This window comes from Gallus gallus, chromosome 2 (assembly GCF_016699485.2).
Source record: "Gallus gallus isolate bGalGal1 chromosome 2, bGalGal1.mat.broiler.GRCg7b, whole genome shotgun sequence".
Lineage (NCBI taxonomy): Eukaryota > Metazoa > Chordata > Aves > Galliformes > Phasianidae > Gallus > Gallus gallus.
Genome location: NC_052533.1, coordinates 126,506,551 through 126,520,421, shown reverse-complemented (window position 1 = coordinate 126,520,421; position 13,871 = coordinate 126,506,551). Strand labels below are relative to the sequence as shown.

The 13,871-nt window shown below is 48.7% G+C and overlaps 1 protein-coding gene across 1 annotated transcript in view; it reads right to left on the bottom strand.

The window, feature by feature from the left end:
* Positions 1-12,910, bottom strand: part of SDC2 (syndecan 2) — a 57,264-nt gene extending 44,354 nt beyond the window's left edge. The window contains exon 1 of the mRNA NM_001001462.2: positions 12,570-12,910. Coding sequence (NP_001001462.2) covers positions 12,570-12,629 — 60 coding nt within the window. The 5' untranslated portion in view covers positions 12,630-12,910. The remainder of the gene's footprint in view (positions 1-12,569) is intronic.
* Between the last annotated feature and the right edge of the window lie 961 nt (positions 12,911-13,871).

Sequence of the window (13,871 nt, the reverse complement as noted above, 5' to 3'; positions counted from 1 at the left end):
GGAGGAGATCCTCTGCCTTGAAGAAAACCCAGCTTATGGACACTACACTGTCTACCCCTTCCCTCCCCCTTCAAAATCAAGAAAGCCTAGGACTTGTTTTCTCTGAAGAGGAACTTACTAAGAGAAGACTTTGTATTAAAGGATTATTCCTAAAACTTCAGTCACAACCCCACTATAAAGCTCAAAACCAATAATTTCCTGTGGTCTTCATTTACCTTACTCTATCACATAAAGCTTTTCCCCACACAAACTTTCCCTTCATTACAGCCCCCCAAACCTGGAAAGGTATTTTTATATTTTCCTGTGGGTAAGACACCCACAGGCAACATTTTGTTTAAAAATATTCAGCAGGTATTATTAGACAGAAGATATAAATAGAGCCCAGGGAGGACTCTTAGGGCCCGTTCCTCAAACACGCTTCCCCCCAGCAGCACACTGATGCTATTTCAGGTGGCACCTCCTGCTTTTCATTCCCGAGTCCTGATGAGGTCTGCCAGGTTAAGTAGCCAAAGAAACAAACAGTCATTTAAGGACTAGCATAAATACTTATTTTAAATAACACCATGGTATGCCAAGCAGGGCAGGATTTATATTTTCTGGTGTCGGGAGAACAACCCCGTGATCAGGAAGTTCTGGTATGAACACTTAAGGCTAAGAGTAAATAGGGCACACGTCCACCTGCACTCCCAGTCCAGGGATAGTGATGCTCAGTTTTCCCCTTTGGTAACCATGGAAAGAGTGTGCCCCTCCAATACTTAATTAGTGAACAGCGCTAAGTGTTCCAACAACTTGTGGAAAGATTAAGAGTGTAGGGGCTTTATCTAAGGGTTTGGGATATTTTGTTTCAATATAGCATAGGGAAAGCAGCTGTCACCTTGATTATAGTTCCCTTGTAACCGGACACATCCCACGTCTCCAACTAATCCCAGCTCCAGCGTGCTCCCTTCTGCTTGGGTGACGCAGTTACGGATTGCTCCAGCAGCCAACCAGCGTGCCCTGCAGCAATGCTGCGGTCCCAGGAGAGCAGTGGCTCCAGCAGCTTGCTGCACCTGCTGGCCCATCCTGTCCATGCAAGAGGAGAGCTGAAGGGCTTCCAAGAAAGCCCATAGGGTAGTGATGAGTGCCAAGCTGCAGTTTGGCTCCGCACACTCACTTTCCAAAAAGCAGAGTGGATGAGGGATACCTTGCTCAAATCATCCACGTCTGCTGAAACACTTGTCTCATTCGTGCTGTGCTGTCAGACAGGGCTGAGCAAGCAGAGGTGGATTCCCACACCAGTATCTCCTCGCTTTACAGCCTGGTTGGGATGCTCCATCTGCTCCGCATCACTCTGTCACCCCCACCCCCTGCCTGCTCCCCCTTCCTATCACCACCCACAGCAAAGCTGGCAGAAGGGCTCCTGATGGTGGGCAAGCAACCAGAGCAGACCCAGCTTCTCATGTGCCTCGTCTCCTACTCTTGGATCCCGTGCTTGCAACATGAGACCAGAGAGCCGTGCCAGGACTGGCCATTACCTGGCTGGCTTGGCAGCACTAAAATAGAAGGGAAGGGGAAAAAAAATATAAAAGTAAAAAAAAAAAAAAGTGTAATGAGACTGAAAGCTTGAGAGACTGGAGAAAAAGAGCAAAGAACTTAAGACAAATTACAATTAAGTGCACTACAGTTACAGTGTGCTGCACAGTATTGCTCAGAAATGCCACTAGCACAAGTGAGAAAACCATACTGAACAAAAAGCTGCATTTTTGGTAGGAAACCAGTAGTATTGCAACAACACTGCAGTGATAATGGCATGAGAAAATGAACGAGTGACAGGTTAGACAGAATTCAAAGCAACCTCAACTGAGGGCTTTTATTTGTGTTTTATCTTATGATAAAAACAGCCTACACCTACATAGTAATGAGGAACACCTACCTGAACTCTCCCTATCACTATTGTACATTGCTGAAAAACAGGACTTTTTTTCCCCCCCTTTTTCCTTTGAAGATGAAAGCCCATTAAGACATAATGTCATTGCATCTGCTTTGATTTATCCTGAGGAAAGTTAAAGCACTTGTGCTACATCCTACAACAGAAAGAAAGAATTACATAGCTCAGTGGACAATGTTTTATAATTTAATGATATATTTCCCCGAGAAGGAGAGCAAATATATTTGTAAGTCACTTCCCATTCCTGAAGTGCTGACTGAAACAGGAGTTCGGCACAAGCACCGAATCTACCCTTACACACAGAGCCAAGCACTGTGCTTCAGGCTTTCCAATTATTCACAGAAAGACTCGGCAAAAATAGGCTGAAAAAAAAAATTTAAATGACAACTGCATGGTGTGGTAGAAGGGACCGCCTCTGTTTAATTGAAGGTCATTTCTGCTAAGCTGTGTGCTATATTTACCACCTGGCTGGTAATGGCTGCTTTTATTCAAATGCTCTGCAGTAACATACGTGCACATGTAGGGTAGGAAGACTTCATCATTAAAACCTTCTGCAAGAAATTAGCAGAATGAGGAAGGCTCGCACGCTTCCTCAGCAAAATTAGGTCAGGACTCCTTTGAACAGCTCCACTTGAAGGCTGTGCCAGATTCCAGATCAAATACTTTGTAGTGCGTTAGAACCAACGGCTTAAGAGATGAACTTCTACACTGATGATAATTATTACTAGAGCTGTGCATTGCTGCCTCCCTCTCCACCTGTGGATAATTATAAATAGCCTACATTTTCCAGTCCCTGACATATGCCGCCAGATCTACAGCACTTCCAGAAAACATCCTTTGTAACCAATGGTCACACATTTCAAATATGACAACCATGCAACTCCACGTAGATTGAGGAATTATGACTTTCCCCACATGCACTCTTAATTAAACACCCTCTGCATCTGCACATACAGTAGGTGATTAGTGTCACAGTAATGAGTGATGCTGGGAAGTGCCAAGCTACATCTCCACACACCCAGCTCCACGCCATCTCCTGCTCTTAAGGGTTATACAACCCTTCCTTGCTCATCTTTACAGCTCAACCCTGAGGACTGGCAGTGTGTTCAGTTGCCTGTCTGTAAAATTTTAATTATACATTAATCTGCAAATTAACTGCGAGCCCAAAGACTGAAAGTTTCAAGAAATGAAACAAGAAATACACACCCGGAGCGGTAACTCTAGAGTCAACTACACCTTCTGTGAAGCCTAACTATTTAACAAACCCAGTGGTAAGAAAACCTTAAGAAGCTCAGCCTGCTCCTCTTTTTCTCCTGCTTTTAAATTTCACAGCTCACTGAGCTCACTCTAGCAAGCCCAGCTGTTGGGAGGGTTGTTAAGATAGATAGAAACATCCTATTGCTTTCCATTGCGCTCCCGTTAGGTGTCACTATTAATTGCACAGCTGGCACAGCTGCCTGCTTGACTCCTCTAAGGAGGTCTTCCAGTTGTGTGAGCCGCACCAAATAACAGGAGAGAGGTTAGCTTTGCCTGTGCATCTACAGAAAGTCACAGAGAAATCCAAAGAAACATTCTTGCTAGTCCTCTCTTCAGACATTCATCTCTGATCACAAATACATAAACACCATGTGAGCTACCCTGCTTTATAGGAATCATGCCAGGTCCAACCACAACACAGCCACAACCTCCACCAAGAAGGATCCTATCTGCTTTCATTGAGACTGGAAGCGTTTAATCAGAAGAATTTTTCCCCTCAGTCTTCCTGAGGGGCCTCAAGTGAAATACCTTTACACATTTAAATCAGTTATAAAAACCTTAGATTTTATGTGAAACAGCAAGAAGCGCACGGCAAAGAAGTAGCACTGAGTATCCTATCTACGTGTTACAGATAGGTGCGACAGACACGTAATCATGGCAGCATTAATAAATACTCACAAGGCCGGAAGACTTCTCTAACCTATAGCCAAGATACACTGTTCTCAAAAAAGTTTCAGAAAACCCCCGTTACTATTAAGCTGGACTGGTTTTTCGTGTCTAACAGTTTTTATGCCACCAAGCAGAAGGCCAATTACAGGTACCCGCCAGAAGAGACCTCCATCAGGATAGCAGGTCACTCACTCCCTGTTAAGTGGAAGAGATACGCTCAGGAAAGCGGCATTAGTGAAATCACAAAATCCCAGACCAGCCAAGGGTAGAATAAGCTTTTCAAGGTTTTGAATCACGGTAAGAACAGGAACAAAAAGAAAAAAAGGTCATTTCCCCTTTCTAATGCCCTACAGTAACAAAGCAGACAAGGGATGACATTTCCAGCACAGCAATACTATTAACCGTACCCGACGCTCTTGTGTTAGCTGCAGCTCAGAATTTCTCCCTGCCCAGTGAGGCTCAGCACAGTGTCACGGGCCTCCTCACCCCACAGAAACACTATTTATGACAGAGCCTGAGCCTCAAAGACACAAGGATCCCCCCCTCACAGCGCCAAACACAACACTACTCTTTGACTACAAATGGCTGCTTGGGCTGAACGCAGGGGTAAAGCATTTCCGACATGCAGCAGGAGTGGAGACATTGTCAGTCATCCCCAACCTTAATGTCCCGTCTCTTCAAGTAACAACTGCACCTGGGCACCCAAAGGAAGTATTTCTATTTAATAGGTGTCTGTGGGACCTACCTTCCTCACTCTCAAGCCCTGTGCATTCAAGTCATTAAGCTGCAGTGGGTTTTCCAAGTGTTATTCAACAGAGATAGCTGTTAGATTATATCAGGATGTCTTTTTAATACACCCTTGTCTCATCACTCCCCCTGCATCCCTAGGGATGCTTTGTATTGTGCTGGAGGGACAACCACAGCTGCTCCCAGAAGAGCATCTCCTGCTTTGCCACAGGATTTGCTCAGCCATCTCCCATCCACTGCCAAACTCTCTAGAAACCACAGCCATGGCTCTACGCAGCAGATAGATGCATCCAGCAAAGAGTTTTGGTCAAAAGCTAGGAAAAGAAGATGCATGCCTGACAAATTCAGCCAACCCAAGCTGCATGGATGGACAATTTCAGCTGAGTCAGGACACCACTGGTGCCACAACAGTACTGGTGTCACAGGACACGTTTGTATTCACTCTCTTGACATTATCCCAAGTTTTTCCACTAACGACTTTTCTTTTCCAACCCCCCCCCCCATCTCATTTCTGCTTTACAAACATATTCCTGTCCCCTTACCAGGACTTTGAGGGGAGTGGGAAAGTTTTGCTGCAGAATAAAACCAAAAGAACCTGTTAGTGCTGTGGTGGATCAAGTCATATTTAAGGAAGAATATCTGTAACTTAATACAAAATTAAGAAACAAGAGGGGAAAGATCTATATATGTGATACATAAGACCACCTTGTCTTTAAGGCTTCTTTTTTTCCCCGATAAATAAGGTTAGAGAAGCTGCTCTTCCCACCCTGATACCAGGACAAAAGAATTTTAAAAATTTTGAGGGCAATTTTGCTCTGTTTGTTTAACACTTTCTGTGTTCTGGAGGGCATTTCCTTCCTGACACTTGAAAAACGTATTGCCTTTCATGACAGAAGACACACACACACACACACACACACACACACGCAAAAGCATCTAACATGAGGATATCCATAAAGCAGTGACCTACATGGGATCATAAAATCATAGAATGGCCTGGGTTGAAAAGGACCACAATGCTCATCTAGTTTCAACCCCCCTATTATGTGTAGGGTCGCCAACCACCAGACCAGGCTGCCCAGAGCCACATCCAGCCTGGCCTTGAATGCCTCCAGGGATGGGGCATCCACAGCCTCCTTGGGCAACCTGTTCCAGTGCGTCACCACCCTCTGTGTGAATAATAAAGATCTACACACAAAGTTGCACAAAACTTCCAAGCTTGAGAGGCAACAGCTACAGAGAGATCAGTGCAGAAGTGCTCTGTGTACATTTCAGCCTTTACAGACACTTAATTTCAAATGTGCTGCAAGAAGTTTCATTTTGTACCACCACAGCTGTTCCATTCAAACAGTCGTTCTTCACAGATGGAAAACAATTGAAGAGAACACGACTGGAAAACTGTAAGAAACCCCATCGATGAGAAGAACTTAGGAGATATAAATGAAGCCACTAAGGTGCCATTTGTATCTCCAGTATTGTTCCGCCGTGAAGAGATTTACGAGTTCCACATGCTGCAAATGCTTTAGTCACTAATAATCCTAAAGCATTAGTCTCCTAACACTGCGTGCTGCCCCAGCAGTTCTTGAGAGCTTCTCACCTTCTCACAATGAGAATTACACAAGCCAGTTGCTAACATAGCCAACTCCCCACGCTCTGTTCACGGACACACTGTCTCCCTGCCACACAAAGCCTCACATTAACGTGGTTGCACTGCCACCAGTGGCTTGTGCAAGTACCCAGCACCTGTGGGCTCCCTGCTGGAAGGGGACATAACCCCACAGCCAGGGGAGGAATGGGATATCCTGCAATGCAGAAAACTCAGGATCCTGTTCCTCAGCAACATTATCTTATGCAAATCCTTGCTGCAGGTATTATACTCTATTATTATTTATAGGGCTGAGCCATACCTATTTTTATTTCTGCAACGTCACAAATTTAAATTCAATGGAAGTTTGATTTTTTGCACGTCCCAGAGACGGTGCATTTCCATTACTTTGAACTAGCTTCACCCTTCCAGTTTGCCTCCCTTGCAGGTTCTTATTTTAAGTTTAAGAACACCATCAATGTCACACCCCCGTGACCTTCTATGTGGATGTGGAACTGCACAATACTCAAAAGTGATTTGAAAGGGAAGGCTTTGTGGAGGCTTTCGCACAGTAATCAGTTTAAGTGACACACTGACTCTGGGACCTCCGCGTCCAGAGAGAGCAAGTATAATTAACCCAGCAAACCAAGGAATATCTGCTATGAGATATGGTTTAGTAGCTTAGTGGAAGTAATAGAGATAGGAGGATGGTTGGACTACATGATCTTGTAGGTCCTTTCCAACCTTGTGATTCTGTGACTCTATGATTCCAAGAATCAGTCTTCTGGACAGCTGTCCTCTCCTGTGAGATGTACCAAACCACTATCAGCCCTCTCCTGCAGACCCCAATATAAAAAGCAAACAGGACTCAGCTTTTAAAGCTGAAAGAGACCCAGAGCACGATGTTCGACTGGGCACAGCTGCATCCTCCAGCTGTTAGTTCCAGCCAGGTACCCCAGGGTCACCAAAACCCACAGGGACACAACTGGGATTAATGCAGCTCAGCCTAGAGAGAGAGGAAAGCTTACTTCTACTGAGTTACTGCAGGACATGAATAAGCGTACCAGAGAGGATGCGAGGTAAGGCAGGAGTTAGGTTAACTCCTTAGGAGTTAGGAGGAAAGGCCTAGTTAGGTTATTAGTTCACTTGGCAGCATGCACATTATGACCTTTCTCTCAAGACATCCTTAGTCCGGAGGCTACTCCAGCCATGCACCCAGCTGCTCCCTGAGGAGCACTGCGCCTCCCACACTGCGCTGCCTCCCACAGCTCTGTGAGACCATTCACATTCACGCTTCTGAAATACTGTTCAGAGAATAAGGATGGGCCACTTCACGCTGCTTTGAAAGGTGCCAAGCAAACTCCATCAGTGTGGAAGCACCTCTAGAGAAAATTATGCTGTATTACATTTAATCAAGCAGGAGCAGCACGTCTGACAACATAATATTTAAATCCAGACAATAGCATTCTGGCTGTTAATCACAGTGGTACTTTGGAACATTTTGATTCAGCTCCTGCACGTACCAAAGGCTGTTTGACCTTCAGTAAGCCCCTTCATCTTACATTTAATGAGAGCATAAGGTATGTATTTATCTTCACCCTCACAACTCAATCGCAGAGAAACAGGTTTTTATTTGAACTTTCCCCAAAAAATCAGTTCACTTTTGGAACAAAGCAACTTAGCTTAGATGGGAGAATGTATGGTTCATATGTAAACTAAGAACAGTGATTTTAGATGTAGCGTCCAGCTCAGACTTCAGCTGAGCACGGCTTTTACGACGCACTAACACAGCCTACCCACAGACTGGGCCAAGTCTTGCAGATTCCTCAACGCCCTATTAATCATTATTTCACTTTAAATGAGCACCCTACTGGAGACATCGTCAAAAATCATTTGTTCAGCATAAGATTACTTGTTGCAAATGGCTGTTACACACCACTTTCCCTCCTTCTGCAGTCAGTTTTCTTGTACGTTGTAGAACTACATGTATTTTGTGTTTCTGCCCAAATATCTAGTATGCTTTTGAAAGCATCCCTCAGGGCTGAGCTAATCAAGAAAACAGCATACATATGGAGAACTGTCATTATTACAGGGTCAAACACTAATGCAGTCCTTACTCGGGAGACTGCAAATTATATTTCAAATGTGAGCAAGAGAAATCTTGTTCCCAAATCACTGAGTAGTGCCATGTAACCTATGAATAAATTACTAGTCCTGAAGAGATTACAGATAGCAGTTCACTGTCATCTTGTAAGCATGAGCTGCAGATAACCAAACAGCAATCCTTTCTCAGAATGGCCTAAAGTAAATTTTCTCATGCTTGCTGCAGTGCCGAAAGTACAGCAACTTGAACGTGGACCAAATTGCTTGCTCATTACTTGTGCATCCTCTCTCAAATGCAGCAACACAGAGGGCATATTTATGCCCTACATTCAAGCAGGGTCTTGCACGACGCCTAGAATAAGCTTTCCATTCTCAAACACAACATTTCTGTTAAAAATCCTGGTCAGTCAGATCTCTTCAGATGACAAAGGAGCACTTTTCCGTAAGTAGACAAGGGTCCTTTGTTCAGCCTCTGAGCCTTACTAAGGCCTGTAATTCTTTGCCATAAGGAAAATGTTTAAACTGGTCAATGGCAAAAGTCAATTTGGTGAGATAATGCAATTAATAAATGCCATCCATATGCCTCGGCTTGACATTTTATAAAGACAACTGGCCACGAAGAGCAGTGCAAACAGAGGGCTCTGCAGGCGGCTGGCTGCTCCTCGGGGAGCTCGGCTGCTGCGTGATGGATGAGCTCTTTGCCAAGCCTGGGGCTCCTGGCCCAAATGCAGCCACATCCCCTGCGAGGACAGCAGGCAGCTCTCCTCCGTCCTGTCTGGAAGCATTAGATCATGACAGCGTATTTGAGGTGGGGCTTTGCATGGCTTGGACCTCTGCTGGCCGAGCAGTCGGGCCTTCATCTGGTCATCCTGAGATTGCACTTCAGATGATGACCACATAGACTCAGATCCATCAAAACTTCATATAAACCCCAGGTTTGTGGCTCGTTATCTCCAGCCCACCATCTCTATCCCATTAGCTGCAGCAATTGCCACAAACCTACCACAGAGGTATCACCTGCCCAGGAACCACAACGCCGGCACCCAACTTCAAACTGGGAACTATTTGTCCTGACTTGTCCTTGAAGACGCTCATCTTCTCCTCTGATAGGGATCTAGAAAAAAATGCAGAGAAAACATCTCTGCACTTTAGGCCTGAATATTAAGTCAGTTCCAATGCAGACCTCGGGGCTAAGATATTAAAAAGAGAAACTGCCTCAGTGTTTGATCTCGGGTCAAGAATCATCTGTTCCTTAATTTTTAAAAGATAAGCTAACCTGGGGAGGGGAACCTATTCCCAGAAAGGGACTCCTGAGAACATCCAGATAAAGGGAAGCTTCCAGCAGCGAGTTGACTGCAGCACCAGAATGGCAAAACCTGAGGCCGGAGCTCTCCCAGATTTCCAGCAGGCTGCTGCCAGGCCCCCAAAACTGAGCCAGGGCAATGGGAACAGTGGCCAGCAGTGCAGGCCGGCTCCAGGTGCTGCCAGCCACAGGAAGCAAGGAAGATCTTCCTCGCTTCTCCAGAGAAGCAGCAGCCCACATGAGCTGAGGAAGGGTGGAAATAAATCAAGACTCAAGAAAAGTTTCCTATCTTTCTTTGGAATTTGCTTGGCAATGGAGATTTAAACGCGCTTAGGAGAGACGCTCACAGCATGTAAATCTGAAACACCACCCATCTCCTCAGCAGTTTTCTCTCCTCCTGTAATTACCATCTCCAAAACCTAGCTGCGCGTTTCAAAACCAAAACAAATATTCACCCTCTCCAACATGGTATCCATTTTCCAGATTCCAAAAGCAAAGCAACAATTAGAAACAAACGCAGAAAAATTATAGCGCCATGCTTCCAAAGCATTAAACATTTCTGAAAAAATACAGAAAATATTGCCCGAGTAATCCTTCAATAATAGCGTATATGTCGACAAGGCGGTGCTCAGACGCTTACAGAACGAACAGACAGACCACACAGTTGATGTTGATGCTGCAGTGCTCTATTTCACCGAACCCCACAGGCGCAGTGCTGGGGAGCTGGCATGAAGCACAGCCCCCTGACTCAAGAAACACCACTACAGAAGAGGAGAGCCACGACTGTTCTCCCGTCTGTGAGAGCAGCAGGATCACAGTGCAGCACACACACAATCCTGCTCGCCAGCAAGGCTTCCCTGCACCCGCCTTGGCTTGCGGAGAGGATGAGAGCATCACACAAGCTCTGGAAAACCATAAGTCCCACTGATGAGGAGCAGGAAGAAGCAGAAAGGTTTATCAGCCTCGGCAGAATGGGAACTGACAAGGACAGTGAGATACTTGGCGCTGCTCTCTGTTGCTATTAAAATCAGCAAGCGCTGACTCCTGCTATCATCAAGGCTGAACTCAACCTCATAAAATACACACCTGACTCACACTTTAGAGAGCCGGCCTTTTCTTTCCAGCAGTTTTACATCACTCTCTTTCCCTCTCCTAAAAGTGAACCAGAAAGAACACTTTTTCCCCCCGCAATTCACCCAAGCCTGGCTGAGTCCCAAAGTGCTTCCACGTCTGCTGATGATACCACACCCCACTGACACCCAACATCTCCCCACACACAGCAAACTGCCCCTGCGAGCCCAGTGCCATTTGCCAGCTCTGATGTGGGCACTTGCCACCTCCTGCAGCCAGGCACAACAGGGGACAGCTGCCTGATACCCTCTGCATCCTGATGCCATCCCCCCGTGTCTGCTCACCCTGCCGAGCTGACACCGCACACCAGGGCACACCTGCAGCACAAGAGCCAACACCAGGGCACACAGCAGCTCCCTACTACGTTTCCAATACGTTTTTAACATGACTGCCACCGACGGGGTCCACCCCAGTAAATAGCGGGGTTTGGCAGTTACACGAAGCAAACACAGAACACACGTCCTCAAGAATCAAACGATGGAATAGAACTTGGGAGCTAAAACCATTTGACAGCACTCCGAAAGCTCGCAGGGTTGTTGGAAGCATCCATATAAAAACCCACTTAGGACCAGGACAGCGTCTGGTTTAGCATCCGTCTTTTCCCAGAGACCGGTCTACAAAACTCCTCCTTAAGGGACCACGTAGCTGCCGCCAGAAAGGCAAAAAAAGGGAGGGGGGGGGAAGAAAATCCACCTCCCTTCACCTCTCCCATCTGCCCACAACTTTCTGGCAGCACTCAGGGCCGGCAGCACGGCTCCCCCCGCTCCGGCCGCGGGATCCTGCTCATCCCAAGGCAAAACCACCCAACTTAATCGTTAACTAACGACCGGCACTCGCGCAGTTACTCCGCCATCAGAGAACTTCGTAACGGTAGCGCTCCTGCGAAACTAAAGCGTACCGTACCTCATCAGCAAAGGGGGAGCGCGCTTAGCGGGAACGGCAGTCTGCGCTCGACGCGACTCCTTCTTAATTAGCCCTCAAGAAAAGCGTTTGGCAATTGTATCCTTCGGAATCGCTAATGATGAGGCGGACCGCGCGAAGGCTGCGCCGGGGCTTATTTATACAATAGCCAGGCGACTTCAAAAGCGAACCCGAGCCGGTGACATTATTTAGTTCAGTGGAGCAGCTCATTTTAATTGGATTAAATTGTCACGGTACTTTCATTTCATCCTGAAACCTCCATTTATTACTTCCTAATATTTGCCCAAGCGCTGCAACCGCGTTCTTTTCTCGGCCCTTTTCTCCCCCCCCCCCCCCCCCCCCCTCCCACCCCCACCCCGCACCGTCCCGTAGCGCCGCCGGCGAAGCCCGAACCCTCTCCCGAGCCGTCCGCACCGCGGGGCGGGAGCGCTGCGCAGAGGAGCGGCTTTTCGGGAGGTACAAATCCCGGCAACGGAGTTAATTGCATTAAGCAGAGGTCCCCGCTCAGCGGAGACACTTGTGGCTGGGAGAAGCGTAAACATTATCCCCGGCAGCCCGCAGCCAGCCCGGGCGGGGAGGGCAGCCGGGATAGGCGCGCACCCCGCGAAGAAGCGGGGATCCTGGGGGCGTCCCGAGCCGCCCAGCCCCGGCCAATTACTCATGTGGTGCCCTCCGCAGCAGCCTGTCGCACCACGGGAGCAGGTCTATCCTGCGGGGAGCCGGGGGAAGGCGCCGCCGGGGGGACCCGGACCCGCACCTCCTCGGGCCGGGCCGGGGCGTCGCAGTGAACGCGGGGCTGGAGGGGCGCTCCCGCTGCGCCTGTCCGGGAGCTTTCTCGGGGGCAGCGCTGCGGACGGAGCCCAGACGGCCGCCCCCGGCCCGTCCCGTCCCGTCCCCCCCGCCCCGCCGCTCGCTCGCTCACTCACCGGCTGCCCGGAGGCACAGGCCACGAAGCTGAGGGTGAGCGCGAGCCACACGCACCGCATTCTTCCCGCGGAGCCGGCGCGGCGGCCGCCTGTGGCCGGGCACAAAGGAGAAAGCGGGGCCGCGGCGCTCGGCAGCGCCCGGGGGCGCGGGGCAGGGCCGCGGGCGCCCTCCGGCCCGTTCCGCTCCGCTGCTGTCGGCGCTCCGCTCCGCGCTGCCCGGCGGCACAACGCTGCGCGGCTCTGGGGCTGCCCGGCTGCTGCCGCCTCCTCCTCCTCCGCCGCCCTCCCGCTCGCTCGCTCGCTTCTCTCCTTCCTTCCCTCCCGCCCTCCGCCCCGAGTGCGCGGCAGCGGCGGCGCGGCTCCCAGTTAAACCCCGCAGAAATTCCTGCAGGATTACAACACAGATTGGCAGCTCCCCCAGCCAGTGGAAGGAGGCGGCGCGTCTCCGCCGCCGGCTCTCGCCCCTCGCAAATTCAAGCAACTTTCCACCTTCCCCCCCACCGCCCGCTCCCCCCTCAAAAAAAAAACCTCCGCCCCCTCTCTATCCTCCCCTCTGCCGTCCTCCCCCCCAGTGGAAAACATGAGCAGCGAGCGGGGGCTGGCCCCGGGTAGAAGCAGGGACCTGGAAAGCCTCCCCCTGCTGTTTTTTTTTTTCCTGTTTAATTATTATTATAATCGTTATTTTTTTTTTTAAGGGAATTCTTCCCGCCGCTGCGTGTTCTCAGCCGCCGGATCGCGCCGTGCTGCCTCTCACATCCTCCCCAGTTACGTAGAATGCAGCATCAGGTGGCGGGAAACGAAAAGGATGAGGCTCAATGGAGAGCGGGTGCCAAAATGGCAGCTCATGTTGGGGTCCCTGTTTTGCATTCTGCCCCTACTTTCAGACTTTCCTCTGGAGACTGGTAACTTTTAGGAACGAGAGAGTGGCTGTGATTTGCACCTCGTTACGTGGAGCCGGGAAGAACGTCTTCAAAACAAATATTGCAGGAATCGACAGCACTAAGAATGTGCGCTCCAGGAGCAAAAACCAAGTGGTCTTGCTGTGACTGGCCCATGGTGTTTATCATGCAGGGGAAATGGTAGTATTGCAGAGCTTAGGAGCATCGTTCTGACTCAGGCGCCCATGCCAGTGAGTTTCCACTGCCAAGCATGTCCATATGTTACATCAGTCGTTGGACACAGGAAGGTGAAATATATCGCTCTTGATTATGAACTACCATCCGTGATTCAATTCAGAGCTTCAGTCTGTAGCCTGAGTGAGGCGGTTACCAGGACCGTAATGATCTCTCTTCTTTTAGACAA